The sequence below is a fragment of the Cricetulus griseus genome, chromosome 7 (genome assembly GCF_003668045.3).
Source record: "Cricetulus griseus strain 17A/GY chromosome 7, alternate assembly CriGri-PICRH-1.0, whole genome shotgun sequence".
NCBI classification, from domain to species: Eukaryota; Metazoa; Chordata; class Mammalia; order Rodentia; family Cricetidae; genus Cricetulus; species Cricetulus griseus.
In genome coordinates, this window is record NC_048600.1 from 118,327,245 (window position 1) to 118,355,007 (window position 27,763).

Sequence of the window (27,763 nt, forward strand, 5' to 3'; positions counted from 1 at the left end):
TCTTCTCTCCTCCTCCTCCTCCTCCTCTCTCTCTCTCTGTCTCTCTCTCTCTCTGTCTCTGTCTCTCTCTCTCTCCCTCCCTCCCTCCCTCTCTGTGTCTCTGTTTCTCTCTCTCTCTCTCTCTCTCTCTCTCTCGTGTGTGTGTGTGTGTGTGTATCAGCTGAAGGGGCCAAGCATCTATCAATCTGTCAGTCCTGTGCCTGCTGGAATGGACTTAGGGTATGGCAGAAGGGGCCTAGGTGGCTCAGGTCTCAGAACCAGGGCACCAGTGTGGTGTCTGTTGGAGTGAGATGGGACCAGGGAGGGACACCTTATCCACTCAAGGGGGTGTTATCTCCTGCTGGTCGGGGGAGGGCTCTGTCCCTGAAAGAGTCCCCTGTGGGGACCAAAATAAGCTCCCTAATGTCTCCAGCTTCAGGCTCTGGTTTGGAGAGGGGAAGAGGTTGCCAGGGACCCTGGAGAAACAATAGCCTAGGACAGCACCAGGCGCTGCCACCATCTGCTGTGGCCTAGGGGAACAGCGCCCAGCTCCTGGAGCTGCTCAGCACCTTTGCAAGAGGAGGGACCCAGCCAGGATGGAGCACGCCAGTCCCGGTGTCCCAGTGCATGTCCCAGTACGGGGCAATGTGAACAAAAACTCAAAGACACAGACGCTCTATTGTAGTTCTTGATTTTCTAAATGTGCTATATTGTTTTTTTAAGAAAATAAGAAAATAAAAAGAAAAGCAAACAAATAAAACACCTTTCAGAGGCTTGAGATATCAGTGTTCCTGGTCCTTTGTCAGCCCTATCCCCACGTCCCTTTAGAGATAAATGACAGTTTTGCAGGTCCATCCTGTGGTTTCTGTAGCCTATCTATTGTTTTGCCTCTGAGCTCTTGGGAACACTTCCTCTCATCACCCTTCTGGCTCATTCTCTCTATTCTTGGAGAACTCGGGAGCCAGGTTGTTCCTGCCTGTAAGCACGTGAACTTGGTTCACTGAGTGTGAGTAGGCACAGGGGACCCATCTCCTAGGGTTGGGCTGTTGGGAGGATGCTTAAGGATGAAGGAAGAATATCACCACCAAGTGCCCTTGAGAGCATACAGTAAGCACTCCATGAGTGGTGTGTGCGTGAATGTGTATAGTGTGTGTATGAGTGAGTGTGTGTGTGTGTGTATGGGGTATGTGTGTATATATGGTGTATGTGTGTATGGTATGTATGGTATGTGTGTGTGTGTGTGGTGTGTGTGTGTATGGTGTATGTGTGTATGGTATGTGTGTGTGTGTGTGTGTAGGGTGTGTGTATGTACATGGTGTATGTGTATATGTGTCGTGTGTGTATAAAGTGTGTGTATGGTGTGTGTGTATGGTATGTGTATGTGGTGTGTGTGTGTACATTGTGTGTATGTGTGTATGTATGATGTGTGTGTGTGTAGCTTGTGTGTGTGTATGTACAGTGTGTGTATGTGTGTGTATGTACAGTGTGTGTATGTGTGTGTGTATGGTATGTGGGTGTGTGTGGTGTGTGTGTACATTGTGTGTATGTGTGTGTGTATAATGTGTGTGTGTATAGCTTGTGTGTGTGTATGTACAGTGTGTGTATGGTATGTGTGTATGGTGTGTGTGTATAGTGTGTGTGTGTGGTGTATGTGGATGTGTGTATGTATTGTGTGGGGGGGTTATATGGTGTGTGGGTGTGTGTGTGTACAGTGTGTGAGTGTGTGTATGGTGTGTGTGTATGTATGGTGTGTGTGTATAGTGTGTGTGTATAGTGTGTGTGTATGGTGTGTGTGTATGTATGGTGTGTGTATAGTGTGTGTGTATGGTGTGTGTGTGTATGGTGTATATGGGTGTGTGTATAGTGTGTGTGTATAGTGTGTGTGTATAGTGTGTGTGTATGGTGTGTGTGTGTATGGTGTATATGGGTGTGTGTATGTATGGTGTGTGTGTATGATGTGTGTGTATGGTGTGTGGGTGTGTGTGTGGGTATATAGGGTGTGTGTGTGTGTATGGCATGTCTGAGTGTGTGAGAGAGACATGACTGCAGCGTGCATGGAGAGGTCAGAGGACAACTTGCAGGAGTCAGTTCTGAGGGATCTTAGGGATGTGTGGGTCTGAGGGGTCAAACGCAGGTTGTCAGTATTGTCAGCAAGCATCTTTACCTACTGAGCCATCTTTCAGCCCCCTGCTGCTGTTATTTTCTGGGCTGGACTTTGAGGAGGGTCCTAGTCCAGCCCTGAGTGGCATTTCCTCAGCATCCTCCTCTCGAGGCTATCCCTCATCCCTGCCTTCTGCCTGCTAGGAGTTCCCTTCATCATCCTCACTGGGATTCAGCAGTTGTTTGAGTGGGGCGCACTTAAACAAAGGGGAGATCACACCAGTAAAAGAGGGGTGTAGTGAGAGAAATGACTGCTCTAAATGGAGGGATTCCCACCATGGGGAGGGAGCTCGAGCCCGAAGGAGAAGGGAGGCACAGTGTAAACACCTGGGCCAGGGTAGGAGTGAAGGGTCCCTGACATCTCAGGGGACCAACAGGGTGACCAAAGGAGAGTGGCTGGGTGGGCAGAGACCAGGAAGCAGTGGGGCAGTGTGGGCATTGTGAAGAACGCTGTCAGTGGACGGCTAACCTGACCTTTAACACAATGGTTGAGACTGGGGTAAGGGACAGAGACAATGGATGGGAAATCGGGGAGTGAAAGCAGGAAGGCCATGCAGAGGAAGCTCCTGTAATAAATTCAGACCTCAGAAGAGGGTGGATGCTTTGGCCAAAACGATAACCACAGTTAAGGCATCATGTATTCTCAGACTTGTCCTGTTCATGACTTTTTACATCTTAGCTCTGCTTCTTTAGAATAGGCAGTGCAGTCATGTGGTTCAAAGTCTAAAGGATAGAAGAGGATTGAACGCTCTCCCTCATTCCCCACCCTCCCTACCCCCATCCACCCTGAAGACTTCTGCCCTGCTGGTTTCCATGTCTCCTTCCAGTGTTTGTTTCAAGGGGGGTGGGGAAAAGAATACGAGGAAACGTTTCCGAGTGCTGGATTTGCCTGAGGGGGCATCAGCTGCTCTCTGGGGTATCAGGAGTTACCACAGGCTTCCCTCCAGGACTGCAGGATGAAGAAAGAGGACTACTGCCTCAGATGGGATTTCCCTGAGTGGGGGCACCCTGCCCTGCAGCTCTAACAACAGTACTCATGGGAGGTGGGTAGGCCAGCCACTCTGGGAATGGGAACCCTAACCCAAAGTAAGGTCCTTAATGATTAACCCACTTTACCCTCAGGTGATTTGCTCTCCAAACTGAGGCCAGAATAGCCCCTTTGTGAGTCAAGTACTGTGCCATTCATTGGCCATGGCTCAAGGATTGCTTGACAGCTGCTGGGAGTCACTCTGGGAGCACAGGTTCCCCTTGGATACTGCTGACCCATGTCCTGAGAGAGAAGAAAGCAGGGTAGTGAAAAGCACTGTTGGTGGGATCTCTTGGGTCATTTGAGTAGCTGAAGGAATGATGCCCCAAATGTCCAGGGTCACCCAGGGGTGGTGTTTGGCCTCTATTTTCTTGAGTGTATGTCTACGTGTGTGCACGTGTGTGTGTGTGTGTGTGTGTGTGTGTGTGTGTGTGTGTGTGTGTCAGTGTGCCAGTGGCTGACTGGGTAAGCAAGCCAACTGACCCAACTAGCCCCAGGAATCTACCTAGCTCTACCTCCCCAGGGCTGTAATTATAAGCATGGGCTGCTGCTGCCTTGGGATTTTATGTGGGTGCTGGGGAGCCAAACTCAGGCCTCTATGCTTGCACAGCAAGCACTTCCTGACGAGACCCCGCCCCCCCAACATGTTAGTTTTTCTCTTTTTTCCTCTGGTGACTGGGGTCTTGCCACAGCCCACACTGACAGCGTCTTAGGCCCTCAGGCTCCTGAGCAAGCAGGTTCTCAGCCTCCATGCTGGTGGCCCTGTCTGCCCAGTGGCGAGTTAGGCAATGTCCTATAGTTCTCCGAAAGGTCAGGAAGAAGGCTCTGGGCCTGGCCACTTGCCCTCTGGCTCCTGGACAGGTCTGGTTTTGGAGCATGTGACAGAGCCTCCTATCACCTGGCGGGGTTCAGTTCAATAAACTCGAAGCACCTCATCTATGTGCCAGGCTCTTTGCTAAGCCTGCTGAGTGGCAGATGTCCCGAGACCTGTCCTAGGCTTGGGTGAAGGGCATTGTCTACCAGGCACAGAGCCCAGCCTTCACTTGAAGGCCTGAACTGGCCCAGCTTTGGCCACCTGCACATTCAGTGACAGCTCAATGAATCCATGAATGAACAGGAAGGCGGGGCAGCTCTCCAGAGAACAACATTCCTCCAACCTCCTATCACGTCAGAGATGGCCTCCTCCCAGGTACCCTGGCAGAGCTGGACTGGCCCAGTGGGCAGCTCTCTGAGGCCGCAGGGGTGAGGAGCCAGCCAGGCTCACCACATGGCTATCCTGGATCAGAGCTGCCCAAACCTGGCCAAGCTGCCTAGAGCAGTAGGGCAGCAGTCTCTGGCAGACACAAGGTAAAGAACCAGCATTGTGGAGGAGACCAGTAAGGAAGACATTCAGGTAGGAAGGGAGAGGGTCAAGGAATTGCTGGGCGGTCCAGCATGAGGTGGTGCCCAGACATCCCTGCAGGCCTGAGTTTCCTCAGAGGGTGCTGCCAAGGGGCAGTCTTTTGCTCTGTCCCATCAGAAGCAGTTCCATCGAGAGGGAGGGGGCTGATCTTAACCCTTCCCAGTGTGGAAAGCAAGCAGTTACCAGCACAAGAAAGAGGAGTGAGTAACTGGCAGGCTGTTTATGTTCCAAGTGGCACCAGGGTTCAACGCCATGTATTCAGAGGAGCCAAATACTGGTGGAAGATTTCAAATTTAGCCTTTTCTGGGGATCCCAGTCAGTGACACTGCTCTAGTCCCATCCATGTTGTCTTGTCACTTCCAGACCCCTGTGAGGTCTGTGGGGGTGTCTAGGGGTGCACCTGGCCTTCTGCTACTGTGGGGTGTCTAGGGGTGCAGTGGGGGTGCACCTGGCCTTCTGCTACTGTGGGGTGTCTAGGGGTGCAGTGGGGGTGCACCTGGCCTTCTGCTACTGTGGGGTGTCTAGGGGTGCAGTGGGGGTGCTCCTGGCCTTCTGCTACTGTGGGGTGTCTAGGGGTGCAGTGGGGGTGCACCTGGCCTTCTGCTACTGTGGGGTGTCTAGGGGTGCAGTGGGGGTGCACCTGGCCTTCTGCTACTGTGGGGTGTCTAGGGGTGCAGTGGGGGTGCACCTGGCCTTCTGCTACTGTGGGGTGTCTAGGGGTGCAGTGGGGGTGCTCCTGGCCTTCTGTTACTGTGGGGTGTCTAGGGGTGCAGTGGGGGTGCACCTGGCCTTCTGCTACTGTGCTTCCCTGTTCATTTCTGCAGATTTGCACTGACTGTCCTTCCCTCCCTGGCATCTGGGGAACATGCATGGTGCCCTCCATGGTTAGGACAACAAAATATTAAGCACAACCTTCTCTTGCTATTCCAGGCCTTGCTGCTGCTATCTACCTCCAAGGATGTCCAAGTCCCTTGTAGAAGACATGTTACATAAATAGTATTCCATATAGTGTTCCATAGTTTCCATTCCCTCATATGCACTAAATAAGTGCTAGTATATGTGCTCCCCTGATCAACAGCCTCCTCCTCCATCTTGGTTCCCTCTCCTGGACTCCACATCCACCAAACGTTCTTTCTGATCCCTCTCCACTCTTCCAGGACCTTTCTTCTTCTTTCTAATGTTTATGGGTATTTTGCCTGTACATATGTTGTCTACCACATGCATGCTTGATGCCCATGGAGGCCAGAAGAGAACATTGGATCCCCTGGAACTGAGTTACAGACAGTTGTGAGCCACCATGTGGTTGATGGGAATTGAACCCTGGGTCCACTGGAAGAGCAGCCAGTGTTCTTCATTGCTGAGCCGTCTCTTCAGCCTTTCTTCCAGGGGCTTTTTCCTGCATCCTTTGCCTCTGGAGCTCTGCATTCCCTGACTGGAGCTGCTTAAGGATGCTACCTTTTCTGTTTGCAGCAGATCACAGGCATCAGACATTATGAACTTCAGAGCGGTACTTGAGCTCCTGAAGGTAAGTTTCCTCCAGGCAACATGGGGTTAATAATACAGGCTGACTGAGGATTACAGAGAGACCTCAAGGGTTTATTTATCCCCAGGTCAGTTCACAAGAAGTGTTCTATAAGTGGAACCCACAGGCTCACATTGCCTTGATGTGACTTTTTGTATGTGAACTTTTGTCCCAGCAAGTCTGGGCTCCATGCCTCTCCAGCCCCTCCCCTGGGCTCTGTTGCCACCATATCCAGCTTATGCAACTGAGTTTTATAAAATTATTTATTTATTTATTTATTTATTTAAGTTTTTCGAGACAGGATTTCTCTGTGTAGTTTTGGAGCCTGGCCTGGAACTTACTCTGTAGACCAGGCTGGCCTCGATCCGCCTGCCTCTGCCTCCTGAGTGTTGGGATTAAAGGCATGCGCCACTGTTATGGTGTTCCCGCCCGGTTCCACAGCCGCCTCAGAGCCTCCAAATAACACACGAGACACTATATTAATTATAATGCCATTGGCCAATGTCTAGGGCTTCTTATTGGCTAGCTCTAACCCATTTCTATCAATGTAAGTATTTCCATGTGGTCCTATCTTAACAGAAAAAAAAGTCAGGGTCTCTTACTCCATTGCGGTCACATCTCCTTCTGCCTACGTTTCCCAGAATCATCCTCTCCTAGACCCGCCTACCATGCTGCCTTATTGGCCACAGTATTTTATTCATCAACCAATAAGATAAACATATACAGAAGACCATTCCCCATCACGTCACTACTACCTGGCTAGCTTTATAATTTTAAAAATGTGTGTTTATTAAATATGATGGGTAGTTTGTCTGTATATACGCCAGTGTACCACATGCATGCCGGGTTCCCACAGAGGCCAGCAGAATCTGGAAGAGAATAGCAGATGCCTGGGACTGGAGTCACAGATGGTTGTAAGACACCATGTTGGTGCTGGGAATTGAATTTGGGTCCTCTGGGCAAGCAGTTAGCACTCTTAATCACTGAGCCATCTCTCTAGGCCCTATATAACTTATTTTTAGGCATCTTGTCCCCTCCTCCATGATTTTCAGTACCAGTTCTTGGACAAATCTTCACTCAATTTTAAAATGCAGTTACAAAACAAAGGCCCATTTTTCCATGTTTGAACCTAAGCACTTGCAGCTTTGAGTTTTATTTAGACCATGGAGCTACAGTCCACTTCGGTTGTCTAAGATCTACTAACGAGCAAAGATGTTCACCTTTATCTCTGGTCTTGGGTCTTGGCAGCTTGGCTGAACCCATTATTTCCAGGAGTTGTATCACTTTGTTTAAATGGAACATGTCAGAGGAATGGGTCAAGATTTAGGTAGCCCAGACTAGTTTCATTCCCAGGCTCAAGTGTCTTATCCTGAGCCTGCAGGAAAGAGCCAGGCTGGGAACCAGGGGCTGTCGTGGGGTCTTGAAGGCAAGAAGGAATTTGTTTGGTCTAAATTTTGTTTATATATGATAACACCACAATGAACCCATTGTTAGCTAGTGTCCTCGTGCTGTGAAGAGACACCATGACCATGGCAACTCTTATAAAGGAAAACATGTAATTGGGGCTGGCTTACAGTTCGGAGGTTTAGTCCATTATTGTCATGGAGGAACATGGCAGCATGCAGGCAGACATGGTGCTGGAGAAGACGCTGAGAGTTCTACATCTTGATCCGCAGGCAGCAGGAGACTGTGTACCACACTGGGCATAGTTTAAGCATATGAGACCTCAATGCCTCCACAGTGACACACTTCCTTTAACAAGGCCACATCCACTCCAAGAAGGCCACACCTCCTAATAGTGCTACTCCCTATGGGCCAAACATTCAAACACATGGGGGCCACACCTATTCAAATTACCACACTGATCATTCAAATAAATATTTTTCTAAATATTATTTATTTAGAGCTGGAGAATTGGCTCAGCAGTTAAAAGAGCAATTGTTGCTTTTGCAGAGGACCAGGGTTTGAATCTCAGCATCGACATGGAGGCCCACAACCATCTGTCATTCCAGTCCCAAGGGTTTGGATGCCTTGTTCTGACCTCAGCAGGCACCAGACACTTGTGGTGCATAATAAATGAATGCAGGTGAAACACTAGTAGTGTATGTGTGTGTATGTATATATATTTATGTGTGTATGTGTATGTATATATATGTGTGTATGTATATATATGTGTTTGTGTATGTATATATATTTATGTGTGTATGTATGTGTATGTGTGTATATGTGTATATATATATTTGTGTGTGTATGTATATATATGTGTGTGTGTATGTATGTGTATATGTGTGTATGTGTGTGTATGTGTGTATATGTATATATATATATGTGTGTGTATGTATATATATATGTGTGTGTGTATATATATGTATGTGTGTGTATATGTATGTATGTGTGTATGTATATATATGTGTATGTGTGTGTATGTATATATATATGTGTGCATATATGTATATATATTTAAAATAAATCTAAATAATTAAAAATAAATGGGCCAGGAGGTGGTGGTGCCTTTAAACCCAGAACTTGGGAGGCAGAGGCAGGTGTATCTCTGTGAGTTCAAGGCCGGCCTGGTCTGTTTACAAAGCAAGTTCCAGGACAGTCTCCAAAGTGACACAGAGAAACCCTGTCTTGAAAAAACAAAATGAATAAATTAATAAATGATGGGTTCATTATGGTGCTATCACACACATGCACATATATGTATTTATACTTTTTGTTCGTATTTCCAGACTGTCTGCTCCTGTCTGTCCCTGGTTTTTGACAGGGTCTTACATAGCCCAGGCTGACCTCAAACTATGTAACTAAGGATGACTTTGGCCTTCTGGTCCTCCTGCCCCGCCTCTTGACTGTTGGGATCACAGACAAGCATAAGCACACATCATTTATGTGGTGCAGACAATGAACCCAGTGGTTTATGCATGCAAGGCAAGTGCTCTACCAACTGAGCTATATCCCCAATTCTTGTCTCTCCATTTTACCTTTCTCTTTTTCCTCCTTCTTTTTGTACCCTGTCTCCTATTATTTAGGGATGTGTAAGTACCATCCCTAAATATGGGATGGCAGGGCTATGCAGGCTGTCATACTCCCATACTGCAATCATACAGTTCAATGAATTTGATCAAATCTGTCATTCTGTGACTGGCGTCACGTAACCATCTATGACACCTTCCTCACCTCCAGTCCTGCTTCTTTTTTTGTTTCCCAGAGTTCACAGGTCTGCTTTCTGCCTTTTCCTGAAATTCCATACAAATGTTATCACAGACTATCAAGTCTTTAGAATGTGGTTTCTTTCACTTAGCCCACATCTTTGGATGCTATTTTCTCCTTTTCACCATCTTTTGAAAGCCTATTCTTGTCTCTGTTTTTCTCTCTAGATTTCTGAGACTAGGTCTTGCTATATAGCCCAAGCTGGCCTCCGATTTATAATCCTTCTGCCCCAGTGCTGAGGCTGCAAGAGTCTACCACAGGCTGGTGATCTCTTCTCTTCCTTCATGCCCTCCACCACCATACACAATTTCCCCACCACCCATCTCTCATTTTTTTTTTAATCACCCTAAGTCTCAGCGGTCTTTGATTCCTTAGATGCAATGAGGAGAAAAATCACGGAGTACACGCCCACAACTGATCCTAAATGGCACCCAGCTCGCCCCAGCCCATGGGAACCTGAGATGTGTCAGACTCTGGGGGTGGGCAGCAATTAGACATGAAATGGGGTGGGAGTGGGGCTGTAGCTCAAGACTGGCAGCCTGGAAGGGAAATAAACACAAAACAAAATGGGAGAATAAAGTCAGTTTACTGAATGCATGGCTCCACTCCACTCAGGGTGGGCTGAGGCCTGAACAAAGGCCCTCAGCAGTGGGAGCCCAGGCTGCTGGGCTGCCAGAGTTGCTGGGTCCACTTGGGCTGCTGGGCTGAGGGGCTGCAGCAGGAAAGCCCACCCGGGACTCGGCTGTGTTGGCTGGGATGAGGTTGGTCCCCGTGGCTGCCCATGGATGCTCAAGCCAGACCCCTGAACGGAGTGGCACAGGTGAGAATGGTAACTGTGAACACATTGGCTTCAGTTTCAGTAAAGAGGAGGGAAGAAGGGAAGCACGGGGGCGGAGGAAGGCCATCTGGGTGGAGAGGGCTCTGCTGCACTCCTCGACCTCACTAGATGACCCGGCCCGGGTAGACACTGCTTTCATTACCATCTCCCGACTCGGAACCTAGAAAGCAAGACAACCTCTCAGGCTCTGGGGCCATAGCAGACTTCAGGATCTGCCACACGGAGCCTGGCACCTTTTTTCTCCCACCCTGGCCCCAGTGGCCAGACACACACACACACACACACACACACACACACACACACACACACACGGAAATGGACTCTGGGACAGTATGGGGGAACAGACACTTTTTTCTGGGGCTGGAGAATAGTTTATAGCTGGTAGAGCCTTTGCCTTCTCTCAGGATGAGGTTCCCAAGTTAACTATTGCCTAACATGATTGGGGGTGTGGGGGTGTGATGGCAAGGAGCAGGGCAGGTTGGCATTGGAAACCTGAAAGCAAATGGAACAGAAGAAGCGTTCCCTTATTCTTAAGGAGACTCTTCTTCTAGATGCTTCTTTTTGTCTTGGTTTGAGGAAATAATCCCAGGTTAAGTAGAAACACTTGAAGATATGCAAGGAACAGGAACAATGATACCTTGCCATTCATACCCGACTCGCTTGTCACTGCTTCTGGTCTCAAGGAAGCCCCAGCTACCCTGAGTGTCCCAGCTTCCTCAGCCACGCTGTCTGAGTTGGCTTGTCTGTGTTCTTTCTGCGCATCACCTGCCTGTGCATCAGCAGGTGATCCGATCTCTTCCTGGCCTTAGTCTTGGCTACAGTCATGGTCATTTGTGCCAGCTGGGAAGCAGCTGGCGGAGAAGCTGTGTCAGGAGCCCTGTCTGTAACAGGTTGGCTCACACGTCTAAGAATCCACCCGAGATGCCCTCACCTCGGGTGGGGTCTTTGGTTCAGGGAAAGGTACCCAGTAAGAAGGCTGGCGTGGGTACCACAGGGCCACAAGGCAGCTGGCACCCTTTGTGCCCTGATGTTTTGTCTTTTCCCTCTGTGTTTACCTGGACTTAACTGGGGTGGCAGGTCACAGCTGTTACTCGGTGCTGGCAGGCCATATTAACCAAATGCTGCCAACCAGGTGAGTCATACCAGGCTGTGGGGGCCAAAGAAGAAGAGTATGGCCAAGGGGGAGGGCTGGCCTCCTCTGGCTCTGCTTCTGTGCCTGACTTTTGTCTTGATAGCGGCTTTGGCACAGAGACAGGGTAATAAGGGCTGCCAGTGGTCAATCATTGAGGAGAGTGTGTTGGTCCCTTTGTCCTGGGCTCTGCACAGCCTGTTGACTCTCCCACCCTCACCCCACCCCCAACCCCCCACCCCAGTATCTGGGGAGTGTACAGGGCTAGGGGCAGGTAGAAGGAACCTGGCCTGTATTTCCAGGAAAGAACCGCCAGCCCTACAGCCTGCCTGTGAAAGGTCGATTCTGGAGATAGGCCAGCTCCCAACTGAGAGAGCAAATGAATGGCAGACAATCAGAGGGACCATCTGCATGGGAGCACGGGAGAGAGAAGCAAATCCCTTTCCTTCTGGGTCGAGACTTATTTTTGTTGGTGGTGGTTGAGACAAACGCCCAGGACCTCGCTATACAATGTAGGCTGGCTTAGAACTCGCAGCAGTCTGCATGGGCCACCACGCCGGACGATATTCCTTTCCAAACATCCCCTAGGGAGAGCAGCCTCCTATGATGCAGGTTTAGAAGCCAAGGCTGTTGCTCTTCCGGTCCTGATGCAGTGCACCGACCCTGGGTCTGGGGGAACCCTCCCCGGCTGCAGGACTCAGCGGTCGCAAGAGGCACTAGGGGGCGCCCCTGCCCAGCTCAACCCTCACGGACGCGCCCGGCCTCGCAGGTTCCGAACGCGGTAGCGCTGCGGGCGCCTCCGAGGCGGGGCGGGGCCCCGGACCACAGGACCCTCTGCAGGTCTCCCAGCTGGGGACCGAGCCCTGCTGCTTGTCTCGTCCCTGTAGGAGCGAGGTCCTCGCCGAGGCCACGCTGATAACCCGTGCGTAGAAGCCTGGCCGAGGTGCGGTCCCCGGGAGGCGGTGTGCGCGGGCGGCGACACAAAGGTCTTTTAGACACCGCACCGCCGCCTTCCCTGCTGCACCCAGGCGGCAAGCCGGAGACTGGGAACGACTGCGCCAGCAGTCCTGGGGCTTCGCTCTAGGGGGCTCCAGGCCGTCGGGCAGGCTGGCTTGGACCCCACAATCGCGCGGGGAACGGGGCTCCAGGAGCTCCTTCCTTTTGTATAGAGAAGAAAGGGCCTTTCCCATCCCTGAGCACGGAGAGCCTGGCTCCCTAGGACTGCGTGCCCTGAATAGCAAGCTGGCTTCTCAGGGGTTGCAGTCCGGGCCCCACCCTGGGGAGCTCTGGACTGGTGCACTGTCTCTTCTGGCCAGGTATTTATTTGTCGGGGGCTGGGCAAGGGGCCCACAAAGCATCCCCGCAATGGGCTGCATCAACCCTGTCTGTGGGTTGTGCGTGAAAGACACATTCCAGAGCCCCACCTCATCGCTGGAGTGGAGTCCGTGGGAGGGCCCAGGAATCTGTATTTAGGGTAAATTATTGATGCCAGCGTGGGAGTCACTCTCCTAAGCTTTCAGGGCAGGGCAGGCTGTTGCAAAATTTCTCCTCCAAGAACCCAGGGGGACCCAGTTGTCACATCCCTCTATTTCCTGCGACACTTATTCTCTCTGTGGATAGAGTCTGCCTCAGCGCCTGTCTGCTTGAATTAGGCTCATTTTCTCCAGGGCCAATTTCTATAGAATGAGGAACCTGACTGAAGGAGGTTGGAGACCTGTTGGCTTTGTTCAGCCTCCAAATCCAACACTTGATGGTGTTCAATGGAATCAAAATCCATTCAAAACACTTGCTTGTCAAAGGAACGTCCTCTCTGGTAATGGCTAACCAGCTGCTTTTAGGATCTGGGAAGGAAAATCCCAGACAGGATCCTCAGGATCCTGGCAGGAAACAAAAACAAAAACAAAACAACAAAACCTCATCAAGTGCTGAAAGCCAGAGGATGCTATGGAGGAACACACAGCTTCCTCCTAGCTGACCCTTTCCCTTGGTTTCAGGATGAATTAAAATTCTTATCTGCTCCACATCCAGCCTTCCTGATTGATTGTTAGCAAAGGCTACAGTTTCCCAAGCTTTGTGGGGTTATTTTTGCCTCTGGGTGGGGATCATGACTTCCTTCCACAGTATTAGGTTCTACACAGGGACAGAAATGACTTAGCAGACACCCTTAAAGGGGGCAGGATAGGATGGACCCCCAAACCTACTTTCATTTTCTTCCGGTCTGGGTTGTGGGTAATTTCTTGACAACTATGAGAGAGAAGACAATGAGACATGAATTGTTTACAAATGCAATTGTGAACAGATGTATAACTCCCTGGCCTCAGAATGTCCTAGGACTGACTCCCTGCATCTCACCAAGGTGCTCATCAGGGCTGGTGGATCTCATTGGTGGATCTCAGCTTGTCCCAAGGACAGCACAGTGATAACCCGGGTCACCTTTGCTGTTTCGGGGCTTCTATATTTGGCAGTGTGAACAGACTGGCTTCCTTTTAGCAATTGATCTGAATAGCAGAATCCCTTTCTGATGGGCCTGGCACAATTTACAGGCTATGGGGAGGAGGGCTGTGCTAATGGGCCACTTGCCTCAACACTGGCTTTTAAGCAGTATTTTATACAGTAAACTTGTATTCTCTGCCTGGCAGGAAGCTGCCGACCCATCCAGGCCCTGGGCTCTCTTTGTTCTGACTTTATGGCATTTTTTGCCACAATAAGAAACACTGTGTACTCCATGGGGGCCCATTGTGCCAGGCTGCAAGGATGTGGGCCCTGTTGTATTAGGTCTGGTGCTACCCCCCCCCCCCCCCGCCCCAGAAGAACAGGGACTTTGTGACAGGCTGGGGACAAAACAAGGGTTGCTGGACACTGTTACTGGGCAACTCCCTGGCCTGGGTGGTGGCAGTGCTTGTCTGCAGGCTCTTTTCTATGCCCAAGGGAGGGCCAAGGGAGAGATGGGATTTTATCTAGAGTAGCAGTCCTGGTTACCTGTGAATTACACATTAGGACTGTGCTAACCTCTGCTGCCACATGCTCTGGGCCACTGAGGCAACCTCACCCTGCCACGAGATTCTGGGTCAAGTGCTGATGTCTATCAGCCCTCACACTAAGAATCCCTGTCCTGGTGAGCAGAGATCAACGGCTCAAACCTGGGCTTCCCATGTTTTGGGTAGATTTGACCCCTTGTGTCAAGAGCTTCTGGTTTTATAGGAATAGTATAAATGGGGATGGTCCATTGAGACAGGAAGAGACCTGTGGTGCCCTACCTGCCACCTAAGCCGGCCACTGTGCTCCCTGACTTCTGCCACTAGCCTGGCATTTTGCCTATTAACAGCACACCTGGGGCAGAGGATGAAGAAGGGCATTCTCTCCTGAAGACACCAATAATCAGAGACAAGAATCAGACCAGGAGGCAGGTCATGAAGAGGGTTCTGGGGGAGCTGATGATAGAGCATCCCATGTGGGTGTGAAAGGGAAATGTGTGAAAAGGGGGATCCATTTAATGTCTCCACCCAGGCTAGATTGTGCCCATCAGACTAGAGGGTGAGCTAGGCAGCATCAGCCAGTGGGCCCAGGAGATGCTCCCCCCGTAAGCACCTGATGTGAGGGAAGGAAGCTTGCTGCTGGGCACCTTCATAGAATAACTTCAGTGCTTCCTTCAACTGGACCACTACACCACACACACACACACACACACACACACACACACACACACACACACACACACACACACGGGTGATTTATCATCCATGCTCCATGCTGGACTCTTATCTCTTTATGCCGCTGTAACAGCCATCCATCTGTTTTCTTCCAACCTACTCTCCAGGTGTCTACTGCACTTATTACTCAGAATGTCCTTGTTTGTCATCCCCAGGCTGGAAACTATCCAGTAGCATTCAGAGCCACACCCCAGCGCCCCGCTTTTACCTCAGACTCATTTCCTGCCAGGCCCTGCCATGAACCTTCTTGACAGTCTGAGTGTGCAGGGTTTTACACATCTCCATGATGCTATGTCTTCTTCTGTGTGGAATATACTTACCCACCCACCCACCCACCCCAGTCCATCTGCCACACTCTTCAAGATTCCGTCTAAGCATCATCTTCTTTTCTGATCAGCTGAGAAAAGCCATAATGATACTAACATTGTTAAAGCACCAAGGACTGAGGGCAAAGTGCAAACCCCCTGCTGGATCAGAGGCCAGGCTTCTCCAGCAGCACCGCTGGAGCTCTGCCCTGGAGAAGTGTGTAGAAGGAAAGAACGACAGCCCTCATTTCATCTCCCCATTCTGCTCTTCCTCCAGCTCAGTTTTCTATCACAACACAAATAGGGTTGGGATCCCCTTGGTCACACGTGTGTTCTCAATTTATTTAAAGATTTGTTTTATTTTTTAATAGTGTGTGTGTGTGTGTGTGTGTGTGTGTGCGCGCGCACACACACACACACACACACACACAAATGCAGGTGCCCTTGGAAACTAGAAGAGGGTTCAGAAGTTACAGGGGGCCGTGAGCCACCCAAAGTGGATACTGGTAACCAAACATAGTTCTCTTCAAGAGTAGTACTCTGTCTTGATGGCTGAGCCATCTCTTGAGCCCCACAAGTTCTCTCAGTAGATACTGAGCCCATTATAGGCAGCAGTTGTCTTCATCATCTCTGTGTTCCCAGGATATTACTTAAAACCCAGCACATAGTAGGTACGCAGGATAAATGAGTATACCTTGAATTCTCTCTACAAATTTGCACTGTCCCTTTCTCTAAAACAACACTCAAGATTTGCTAACTGAAAGAAAAAGATTGTGATTCAGGAATTCCTTGGACATCGAAGCCTGACTGAGCATCATTTTTTATGTACCAGACATTTTCCAGGCACTGGAGAACTGTGGGTCCATGCCCAAGTTAATAAAGAATGACCACAGTTACTCAACCCCCTCACATGCATGGACACGCACACCACCGTTTTCATTTGATAACCACTGTCCCTGGAATCCATAGTGCCCAGTGCCTGGTCTGCAGTCAAACATGACAACCCTGTGTCTAAATGAGAGACAGGTCCAGAAGGCCCTGTTTTATCTTCAAACAACATAGAAACTCAATGAGTCTGTCAATGGTCTGTTGCTGGGACCATTGGAAATCCAGCAAGCCCCAACTAGGGAAGATGTGGTATTTATTTCATGGCCTCTGTGTGCTCTCTGGACCTGGGGCTCTCCTCCTCATATACTGTTCTCCAGTTATTACTAGTATAATTTTGGTTTTATAAATATGTGAATCTTGTCTCTCAACTTAACCCTAAGTTCCTCACAGAAAGGGGACATCATGGTGTCACATCAAGTCATATAGTCACGTTCTTGGACGGCGTCTCCTCTGTGAAAGGTAACTTCCATTGTCAGCTTGATTGCATTAAGAAGCCCATAGGGAGTTAAGGAGGACACACCGTGGGTGTGTCTGTGAGGATAAGTGAGGGAGGAAGACCCGCCCTGAATGGGAGTGGAGCCATCCATGGGCTGTTGTCGAGGACTAGATAAGGAAGAATAAAAGGAGAAGCCAGGCATTGTGACACACACCTTTACTCCCAGAACTTGGGGAAGGAGAGGCAGACAAATCTGTGAGGTCAAAAGCCAGCCGGGTAGGGCTACATACTAGGTCCCAGGCCAGCTGGGGTACACAGAAAGTTCTGGTCTAGTAAAAAAAAAAAAAAAAAAAAAAAAAAAAAAAAAAAAAAGTCAACTGAGGAAGCCAGTTGAGTGCCAGCCTCCATCTGCATGCTTTCCGGTCTGCTGAGCTGTGAGCGGGCTTCCTCATGATCCTGCCATCACAGATAAGCTGGTCTCACCACCACACTTTCCCTGCTATGGTGATGTATGTTCCCTCAAACTGTGAGCCAAAATAAATCCTTCCTTCAGTCATTGAATTTTTTTTTATGTGTTTTATCGCAACAGCAAGAAAGTAATCACCTGACCACCTCAGCCCCTGGTACAGCACAGTGCATGCTGGAGTGAGGGAATGACAGCTGCCACCACGCAGAGTGTTTATCCCAATGTCTCTTTCTGAGACATAAGCAAGAAGTCTGATGTGAATGGTTTCTCACATGCTTCTGGCAAAGGATTGAGGACTCTGTTCCAAGTCAAGTGCTACCCTCGGGTTCTGGGAATCCTGAGACAAAATTGGGAAGAGGTGGATTTGAGACTATCTACCGGCCTCCAGCTTTCATGTAGATGTTTCTTTTTTTTTAAAAAAAAACATAAAAAAAAAACCTTTTGAATTATGTATATGTGTGTGTCTGGGTGTGGGTATGTGCATGTGAGTGCAGTAACTACCAAGGCCAGGAGAGGGCGCAGATATCCTAGATAATGGAGTTACAGGCTGTTGTGAGCCCCCTGATGATAGTGTTGGGAATGGAGTTCAGGTCATCTGCAAGAGCAGGAGGAACTCTTAACCGCTGAGCCATCTCTGCAGCCCACGTGGGAGCCTCTTTACTGGCTATTTATAGCCTGTTACTGCTGTGAGCTTGGAGTGGGTGAGGTGTGCTTCAGGGTTTCCCGAGTTATATGTGAGCTGGTGGTGGGAAGAGGGTGTTGCTTGTCCCTTCTATCCTTCTGCTCTGGTTCCCAGCATGCCTCTGGCACAGCTCATTCCTTTTCCAGAACAGACCTGCCAGGAGGCCAGGAGTTTCCTGAGAGGCAATGCTGTAGGGCCTTGGTTCCCATCCATGGGACTGTCCGGTCTGTCTTCTCTCTTGAGTTTGCTTTGTAGCCCCGCTGGCTGAGGAGGCTGCTTGTGTTTGCTGGATGACAACACCAGGGCCATCTGTAACCCACATCAACCCTGATGCTTTGAAGTTCAATGTGTAATAAAAAGTTCATTAGAAGATGCAGGGTCATGAAAATGACGTTACAGAAATATTAACAAAGGACCATTTCCTGCTTCTGGTATGCTTCCCTTTTTTTTTTTTTATTTCTGTGAAGAATTTATGTCACCATTTAAACCATGGGGAAATTAAGGAAAGGGCCTCCTGGGCCACAGAGAGGTTGACATTCCTCAGGAGATAGGTTGGCAGAAACCCAGCCTGTTGTCTTCATTGAACACTCAGGGAATAGGGGAAGAATTTAGCCAGAAAAAAAATGAGTAGAAATAGTCTATAATTCCTGTGATCAGAGGTTTGAATTCCTCACTTTCTCTTTTTGAGACAGGGCCCCACATCCGAGGCCAGCCTTGAATTTGCTATGTTCCTGAGGGTGACCTTGAATTTCTGATCCTCCTGCCTCTGTCTCCCAAATGCTGGCATGTGTCACTAGTCCTAGCTCGTGTGGTGCTGGAGATCAAACTCATTGCTTCATGCATGCTACACAAGCACTCGGTCAACGGAACTGTTTCCCCAGCCTTCAAATCCAGCGTGGGTTTTTGCTGTTTGGTTGTTTTTGTTTTTTTGTTTTTTTTGAAATAGGGCTTTACCATGTAGACCAGGCTAGCCTCAAACTCAGAGTTCCATCTGCCTCTGCCTCCTGAGCGTGGGGACTAAGGGCGTGTACCGTCTCACCTGGCCCCACGTGCATCCAGCGCTTAGAATAGAAGTTGTAGTGTAATGAGTGTTGTGACTGACTATCCTCCAGCCTCCAGGCAGTGATGGTGTTGGAGATGTCTGCAGTCCACTTGAGAGGAGGAAAGCCGAGAAGGGAGAGGAAGAGAAGGAGAAAGAAGGAAGCAAAGAGAAGGAGGGGTTCAGGGCTGGGATGGCAGATCTCTGACATTGCCTCTAGCGCTACCAGTGGCTTGTCCACTGCCGCACTGGCTCACCCTCCGGTCATGCCCCGACAGGAGCAGGGGGCAAGAGCAAGGCCTCCAGGGGTGTCCTGCAAGTCCCAACGCTAGAGGTACGATCAGCCCCTGGCATGACTGGGCAACTTCCCTTTCCTCACAGACTTCTTGTCTCATGTGGCCATAGGAAGCCATTAGATGAAGTCGGAAGTTCCCTAGGGCTCAAGGCGCTGAGACTTCAGAGACCCGCTAATTGTTGACCTTGCTAAGTGGCAGGGCCAAGCTTCTCACTTCATCCATGTTATTCTTGCTGGCCCCACCTCCTTATTAAAGAACAGCCATACCGTATATACATGGTCATTTGCCAAACGGAACCACTATCAACACCTTTGCTTCCTGGCAGCCTTAGGAACACACACACACACACACACACACACACACACACACACACACACACACACACACAGAGGCATACTGTACCCAGGTCCAAAACACAACAGGCAGAGCTGACATCTCAGACTGTGGCTCCTCACTAGCTCTCAGGTGTGGAGTGCCCTGTTTTTGCACAGATTCTCTTTGCTTGAGCAGACTGCACATCCTCACAGAACATACCCAACAACAGCATTCTTGTACACCTCCGTGTTGCAGGGTAGGTCTCCCTAGAGGCTCCTTCACTTACATGGCCACTGTCGACCACTTAATTACTATTTGTATTTGACAGTAAGCAATTATGTGATTATACCTGCCTTCAGCCAGAGGTCACTGCACAGACACTTAGCAGCTACTAAATCTTAGACCTAACCATGACAGTCCTGGACATTGTCAAGTGACCCTGAGGACTTCAGGAGATTGCATGGCTAAGAAATGGCATCACATGGTGTTCCGGGCTGTGCTGCCCTGGGGCTCCTCCTGGAGCTGCACTTACCCTCTCTCTGGAAGCCCGCCTGTAGTTGAGTGTCATGAGTTCTGCGAACCTCTGTTCATACAGGTGAAGCAGCAACACCAGATACAAGCCGGAGTTCATCAGCTCACTCTGTGCCTGCATGTGGAAGAGAAAGCCCGGAAGTTCATTCCACAAAATATTCATAGACTCAGCCACAGCATGGAAGTGAGAAAGGAGAGGGAGCCCAAGTCCAGGGAAAGGCCTGCTTGGGGACAAAACAGGAGGGGGTAGGGGTGAAGGAGGCAGCCCAGGGCAGGCGAAGGAGCACAGCCACCCTCCTGCAGTTCTCTGCTACCCAGGGGAGGAGGCTCTGAGAAAGTTCCATTTGCCAGGCTGAATCCCATCCCTCAGACATTTGAGAGGGTTCACTGAAGCCAGTGCTGTGGGGTGCACAGGGCAGAATGGCTCAGAGCTCGCTGGTGGGATCACCTCCTGTCAGGAGAGAGCTCACAGACACAAGTCTGTTGAGGGCAAGAGAGGCTGGCTGAATGCCACAGGGGAGGAAGATGGTTATGACCCCTTCCAGGGTCATAACCTGGCATGGCAGGTTGGGGGAGGGTGTTAATTACAGAAGTGGGAGAGAGAGAGAGAGAGAGAGAGAGAGAGAGAGAGAGAGAGAGAGAGAGAGAGAGAGAGAGAGCGCCGAGGGCAAATTTTCTCCTGGCTGATTTTGGCAGGTGTTTGTTTTGCATTTTGAAAGACGGATACATGTATACAATGTATTTTGCTCATGTCCATTCCCCACTCTCCTCCTCCCAGACCCTTCCCAGACCCTTCCCAATACCCATTTCCCAACTTTTATGTCCTTTTCTTATTTCTTATTTATCTTTTATAACCCACCGAGTCTTTAGTTTCTTGGTTGTGCTACGCAGCCCTTCTCGAGTCATCCCTCCCAAGAGCACTAGTAAGGACTCCCCTCTGCAAGGGGAGAGGGAGACACCCATCTATCTCCCACCAAATCCCATGGGTGGTGGTGTTCCAGGATGGGTCAGCCTGTGCTCAGGGAGCCACCCAGACCCTGGGTACTAAAACCCGTCAGGGGTCAGGACCCTTCACAGCATCCTTGGGAGGGAGGGGTCAGAACTGTTGACAAGTGTCCAGGTTAACCCATCAAGGTGACAGGACGGCCACCTGGGGCAGTTCATCTTCTTCCTGCAGCCGCAGATGCGCTCTCTCCCCGGCCATCCCCCTGTTCCCAGTTGATCAAGGGCAGCTCAGGAAGTTGGCACAGAACCCAAGTCTCCAGGGACCCAGTGGCCTCCAGGAAAGGCTGGCTCAGAAGCTGAGCAAGGATCGGCATGCCCTTCCTTGTGTATTTGGCCATCTCCGGTTCTCGGTGTGACAAATGGCCTCAAGGTCACTGTGCAAGGCCTCTGTACTGTACTGTCTTTCAAGACTGAAACTCATTGTCCAAAGCACTTAAGACTCCTATTTTTAGCCTGAGAGAGAGAGAGAGAGAGAGAGAGAGAGAGAGAGAGAGAGAGAGAGAGAGCGCTCTTCTGACCTTGACCCAAAGCAGGTATCTCCCCCTCCCTATATTTTCTGTTTTATACATCTTCCATTCCATGTCTGCAACCCCACTGACTCTTTTCAGGACTATCTCCAGAGCCACCTCCTCCAGGAAGCCTTTCTAGTGTGTGCTCCTCCACCCCAGCCAAGTCACCTTACCCCTCTGTCTGCTAGAGGTTTTTCTCTCTTTGCTGGGGGAGTGGGGGAGACGGCTTTCAGGGCAGACGCTCTGGCAAGATATGGCAAAGCAACCAGCTAGAAAATGGCCTGGAGCGATTGGGTTTGTCAAAGCATTTGGGGGAAAATCATTTACTTTTTATGGCTCAATGAGGCCTGGAGGCATGCAGATGGGAAAACACCCACTAATGTTTTCTGCAGATAATTTGAAAAGTCACTTGTAGTAGATCATGCCTCTTCTCTGTTCCGTGGGAGGGAACCTGGCATGTGAGCCATAAATATCCTTCACATAATGAGCCGCTGACCAATCAAAGAGGCACGTTGGCAGGTGACTGGGAGCCAGCCTTTCTGTCCACTGCAAGATTTGCTCACCGAGTCCCAGGGAACTACATTTTGGAGAGTTATTTACTGGTGCCATTCTTGACCCACTCCTCTCTTGACCCAATGACATCTCACTCTGCCTCTCACGTGGAGTTTCCCTTGTCACCAGTCTGAAAGGACTGGGGGCTGCAAGATGGGGCTTCGACACTAGCAGGTGAGGGCGTGGGGCGCTATGGACAGGAGCTCTGAGAGCTTCTCTGCCTACTAGCCATTTCCCTTTTCCCCCTAGCTCCTATCTATTGATGTCTTTAAAATGAACTAATGAACTAATGAAACAGAATAATAATAAATAATAAAATGAAATAATGTACACATGTGTATGCATGTGTGTGCATTATGTGTCTGTCTGTGTGCGCCTGAGCGCATGTCATGGCACACATATGGAGGTCAGAGAAAAACCGTGGAATCAGTTCTCTCTTCTCACCTTTGTGTGTTTCCGGAGGCGGAACTGGGTAGCTTGGCTCGAGAGACAAACACCTTTACTAGGTGAGGCACGCAGGCTGCCCTTCCTTTGCTTTACAGCCCTCGTGGTCAAGAGATTCGCTCCGATGGCGAGTGTGGGCATCTATATAACGCAGCGCAGAAGCTGGCGCCCGGCTGGTGTTTCATGAAACCTTCAGCGTGTTCCAGAGAAGCCAGCCCCTGGGTCTAAAGGCGATTAGGTGTGTGCACGTGTCCAAGGACATCTGTCCTTGGCTGAGATGAAGCAAGGTCAAGCCTGAGCTACAGAGAAATGACCGCCAGAGGCCACGGAGACCCTACTGTGTGCCAGAGCAAACATGGGCAGGGGCACATCTCCGGGAGGCCGTGGGTGGGGTTCTGAAAGTACTGCAGACAAGATGGGCAGCCCTGGGCCATCTGACACTGTGACTTTAGGTAAACAATTTTAACTGTGCGGTGCCAGGGCGACTCCAATTCATAAAAGGGGACAGGTAACCTCTGTTCTGCCTGTTTCCTGCAGGCGTTATGTAAATTGAGCTAACACAGGTGGCCTTGATATTTTGCAAAACAAATACATCCCGCAGGAGGCAGGAACTAAAAGTGGGGTTTCATGAATACTGTGCCTGAGGTCTGTGGACAGCCCTTTTGCACCTGGACTCCTGGTGTCTGGCCCAGTGCCTCCCGCCCAGTGTGTATTCAGTAAACATGTACACAGGTGAAATAAGAATAAAACCTGGGCTTTTCCATGGCCCTTGTTCTGAGCCTCCAATGTCATGCTCTTGCTCACTTAAGTCCCTCATTGGAAGGCAGTTGTGTTGGTCTTGGGTACTCTTCATATATCCCAGCACTGTGTGGGGCATACAGTAGATGCTCAATAAAAGCACTGAAAGTTAACTCTTTTTATTATGGAGACTTCCCCACAATTGAAAACAAATGACACCTGTCTCCATCCCAGGCCAATGAAACTTCTGGAATGGCACCCGGGAATCAGTATTTGAACAAGAAGAAAGACTTGCAACTAAAGATTACAGGCTGTCATCTGGGGTGGTAAACCATGGGAGCTTTTTGCATGATTTTGCTGTTGTTTATGTGAGACAGAGTCTGTGTAGCCCATGCTGGTTTCAAACCTGCTATGTAGCTATCAAAATGTTTGCAGAAAAAGGTCTGGATACAGGCTAATGACATAAGAGTCAAACTGAGTCCCTTCTAAGGGAGACATTTGGGTTAACAATGGTGTTATAGTTTTAAAATTATGTGTTTTGCAATTGTGGTTATTAGTTTGTTTTGGATCATGTTATAAGGGAGGGCAGCTTTAGGTTATAATGGTAATGCTGGGACAATTCATGTAATAAATATTTATTGACTACTTATTTTATAATAATAAACATTATTGACTGCTTCTAGATCAGAACCATGCATTATGATACAAACCAAGGCACAATTACAAACCACATATGCAATTTGAAAAATTTTAGCAGCCTTGTGAAAGTGTTAAGAATCAGTGAAATTAATATGAACAAGGTATTTTCTTAACCTAGTATATCTAAAACATTATTTCAATGTGTAATAATTATAGCTATATGTTGCTTAAGCACAGGGACACATTCTGAGAAGTGTGTTGCTAGGCAATTTCATTGTGTGACCATCAGAGTGCACTTACATAAACCTACATGGCATACCATGCTAAACACGGAGGCCTCATGGAATGCAGCATGCACACATGCAAATCTAGTGTTTGCTGAAAGGGCATTAAGCAGCCTGGGGACTATAATCCAAAATTATCAACGTGCCATTGATTGATTGATTGATTTACTCATTAGAGTATGCATGGGAGAGTGTGTACCATGTCTCACAGCTCACAGGAGGAGGGCAGAGACAACTTTAGGAAGTCAGTTCTCTCCTTCCCCACGTGGCTCCTGGGGATGGAGCTTAGATTGCCAGGCTTGTACTGCAAGCACCTTTACCTAGTGAGACATCTCACTGGCCCCAGAGTTATGATTTTTATTTGTTTGTTTTGTTTTTGTATTAATTCTTTAATAAAGTCTACATTTTGCTCCCAGTTTTGAAGAATTTTACAGGGTATAGATCTCTAGGCTGGCTGGATTTTTAAGTATTTCATTCCACTCTCATGTGGTTCCTGAGGTGTTGGTGTAAGGCTTATCTTTGCTTTTTAAAATTTTAGAAATGATTTATCTATTTTTATTTTACATATTGCTTAATTAGGGCTTCTGTTGTTGTGAAGAGACACCAAGACAACAAGACAACTCTTATAAAGGAAGACATTTAATTGCTCTGTAAGTAAGGCTTTTTCCCTATTAAAATCCCTTGTATTTCTACCTGGCTCCGTATTGGTAATTTCCCACATTATCTGGTGTCAGTGAGCAGGATGACCCCATGCCCCAAGGTTCCCAGAGAAAGAGGGAAACCGGCTGCCACAGCCTGCCCTGTCGGGCCGCTGAGAGGCATCGGAGCAGCTTCCATATGCTCGCGCCGTCCAGGTGCTCTTGGGGTTTAGATTCGGCACTTCTGAGATGATAAAGACAGATCCAAATAAAGAAAAACCTCTAAAGGTTTACACTGCATTTAAAAATGTATGTAGGCTTGTGGGGAAAAAAAAAAGTAACAGGAAGAAATAGAGAAGGCGGGGCATTGGTGGCGCACACCTTTGGTCCCAGCACTCGGGAGGTGGAGGCAGGCAGATCTCTACAGAGAAAACCTATCTCAGAAAAAAAGAAACAAAAGGAAGTAAAAGTAGAATAGTAAAAAAGCCACCTAGAGATGAAAAATACACAGAGAATCTGGATACTATATGCCATGTTGTTGTCTTTAAATTGTTTGATTGCCGAGGAAAGATTTACCGCTGCTAAAATACATTTGATTATAAATGCTGCTAAATTAATCCAACTTATACATTTTAAAAATGCTTTGACTTCAAAATTTAAGTCTAAGGACAGGCTACTTGGAAAAAGAATTTCTGCTTGTGTTTCCACAGAAAGTAAAAAGCTATGGATTCCTTCCAGACTAATATGGTTTGATCAAGCAAGACCCCCTGAAGCTGAGATGATGCAGCCTTACAGACTACAAAAACAAGGACTTGGTCAGGTTTCTATGTTTTCAATCATGATCCTATGACATGAACATCGCCCCCAATCATCAGGAAGCAGTTTAGAAGGAACGACGCCCAAATTCCCAAATATTGTTTATAAATGTTTGTTTTCATTTAAATGGAATTGTTATAAATGATAATGAGCATAGTCAATCTCTTTTTAAAGAAAAAAAGGGAATAGGATATAGGAATGAATACTTTGCATTGGTATGGATTTTCATTTATTGATACAACTTTAAGGTCAATTTTGTGATATGTATATGTCTCCTCTCATTTAGGTATTGTGTTTATACAGATCTTTTAAAATGATATGCATAGTTAAATACAGATTATATAGTCACCTATAATAGTCAGAACTTATAATTAGGTTAGTTAGGTTTTCTAGATATACAGAGATGTATTTGAGATGGTTAGGTATTCTTCAAACCTTTCAAAGACCTACAGAAATATGGCATTTAAATGGTTTAGGGTTTTTCTTGGCAGTGAGACACAACTGCTCCTGGCACACCAGTTACCTCAGAAAGGAGGATGGGCATCGAAGAAAATCGTTATGGAGTTTGCTTTCAACATGGCAAGATTAGCCATTTGGGCAAGAAACTGCTCTTGCCTGGACTGTTTGTTGCTGTATAAACTAGACGTGCAGGACCCACAAGAAAATGACTGCTGAACTTACAAAACAAGACAGTACTAAAGGGTTCCTATGGAGAAGTGTGCCAGACACACTGTGGCCTATGGGCTGAAGATGGATGCCCTAACGTTACAGAGGAACTTGAGTGACTGTCCAGGTAACGAGATGTGTCTGTCAATTCTAGAGTATATTATCCTTCTGTGGTCTTTGACAGAGTTGAAGACAGATAGTTATGGTTATAGTTTTCTTCAGTTATTATAAAAGATAAATTATCCTTTTTATTTAGACAGAAAAGAGGAGATGATGGGGGAAGTGCTTCTGTGTATGTGTTTGTCTTACTGGATGATAAATAAAATACTGTTTGGCCAATGAGACAGCAAGTTAGACAGGACTAAGAGTCAAAGAGGATTCTGGGAAATGTAGTAGAGAAGTGGTGATCCAGGTAGGAAGTGACATAGCAAGGAGACTCATATTTAAGCAAGGAGAAACAGGAAGTGTCCCTTTTCCCCTCTGCTCTTCCTCCAGCAGTGCAATGTGATCCACCAGCAAGAGAGGGTGTCAGCAGAATGCATCCTCTTTAAGATAAGTCTTATAAAATATATAGATTTATGATAATTAAGACTGAGATAACAGATGAGAATCCTAGTCATTGGCCAAGCAGCATTTGTACCTAATACAAGTCTCTCTGTGCATTAATTAGGGCCCTAACTCAGGCGGGCGGCTGGCGTAAAGCGCACAGGTGGCGGTGGGGCTCAACGACTTTTGGCGGAAAGATTTATCGTAACAGGGTGGCTTATAATTTCAGAATTCTAATCCATTATCATCATGGTGGGACATGGCACTGTACAGGCAGACATGGTGCTGGAGCTGAGAGTCCCACATCTTGACTCACTGGCAACAGGAAGTGGTCTGAGACACTGGGTGTGGCTTGAGCATATTGAGATCTCAAAGCCCACCTTCACAGTGACACTTCCTCCAACAAGGCCATACTTACTCCAACAAGGCCACATCTCCTAATAGTGCCACTTCTGTGGGCCATTTTCTTTCAAACCACAACAATGTGCATTGGTATTTTGCCTGCATATATGTCTGGTGTGAGAGTGTTGGATCTCCTGGAGCTGGAGTTACAGACAGTGGTAAACTGCCATGTTGCTGCTGGGAATTGAACCCAGATCCTCTGGAAGAGCAGCCAGTGCTCTTGACCAATGAGCCATCTCTCCAGCCTCTGCTTTAAAAAATTTTAAAGATAGGTTTATGTGTATGAGTGTTTTGCCTACATGTATATATGTATAGTACATACATGAAGTGCCCATGGTAGCCTGAAGAGTGAGTCTGATCCCCTGGAGCCAGAGTTGCAGAAAACTGGGAGCAGTCGTGTGGGTGCTGGGAACCGAGCCTGGGTCCTCTGCCCCAAGGGCTCTTCTGTGAGACCAAATCTCCCTTGTTGTGGCATAGGTGTTAGAGCGCTGGTCCCCAGGGTCACACTGTTGGGAGGTGAAGCCTTCAGGAGGTCCTCAGGCCACTCTGTTCAAGCTCTTGAAGGAGAATACCGAGTTCCAGAGCTGCC

General features: G+C 48.4%; 1 protein-coding gene across 1 annotated transcript in view; it reads right to left on the reverse strand.

Annotated features, from left to right (window-relative positions):
• Nucleotides 1-9,901: 9,901 nt before the first annotated feature.
• Nucleotides 9,902-27,763, reverse strand: part of Marchf10 (membrane associated ring-CH-type finger 10) — a 92,487-nt gene continuing 74,625 nt past the window's right edge. The window contains 3 exon segments of the mRNA XM_035448276.1: nucleotides 9,902-10,298; nucleotides 13,469-13,511; nucleotides 19,937-20,050. Of these exon segments, the coding sequence (XP_035304167.1) occupies nucleotides 10,243-10,298; nucleotides 13,469-13,511; nucleotides 19,937-20,050 (213 nt within the window). The 3' untranslated portion in view covers nucleotides 9,902-10,242.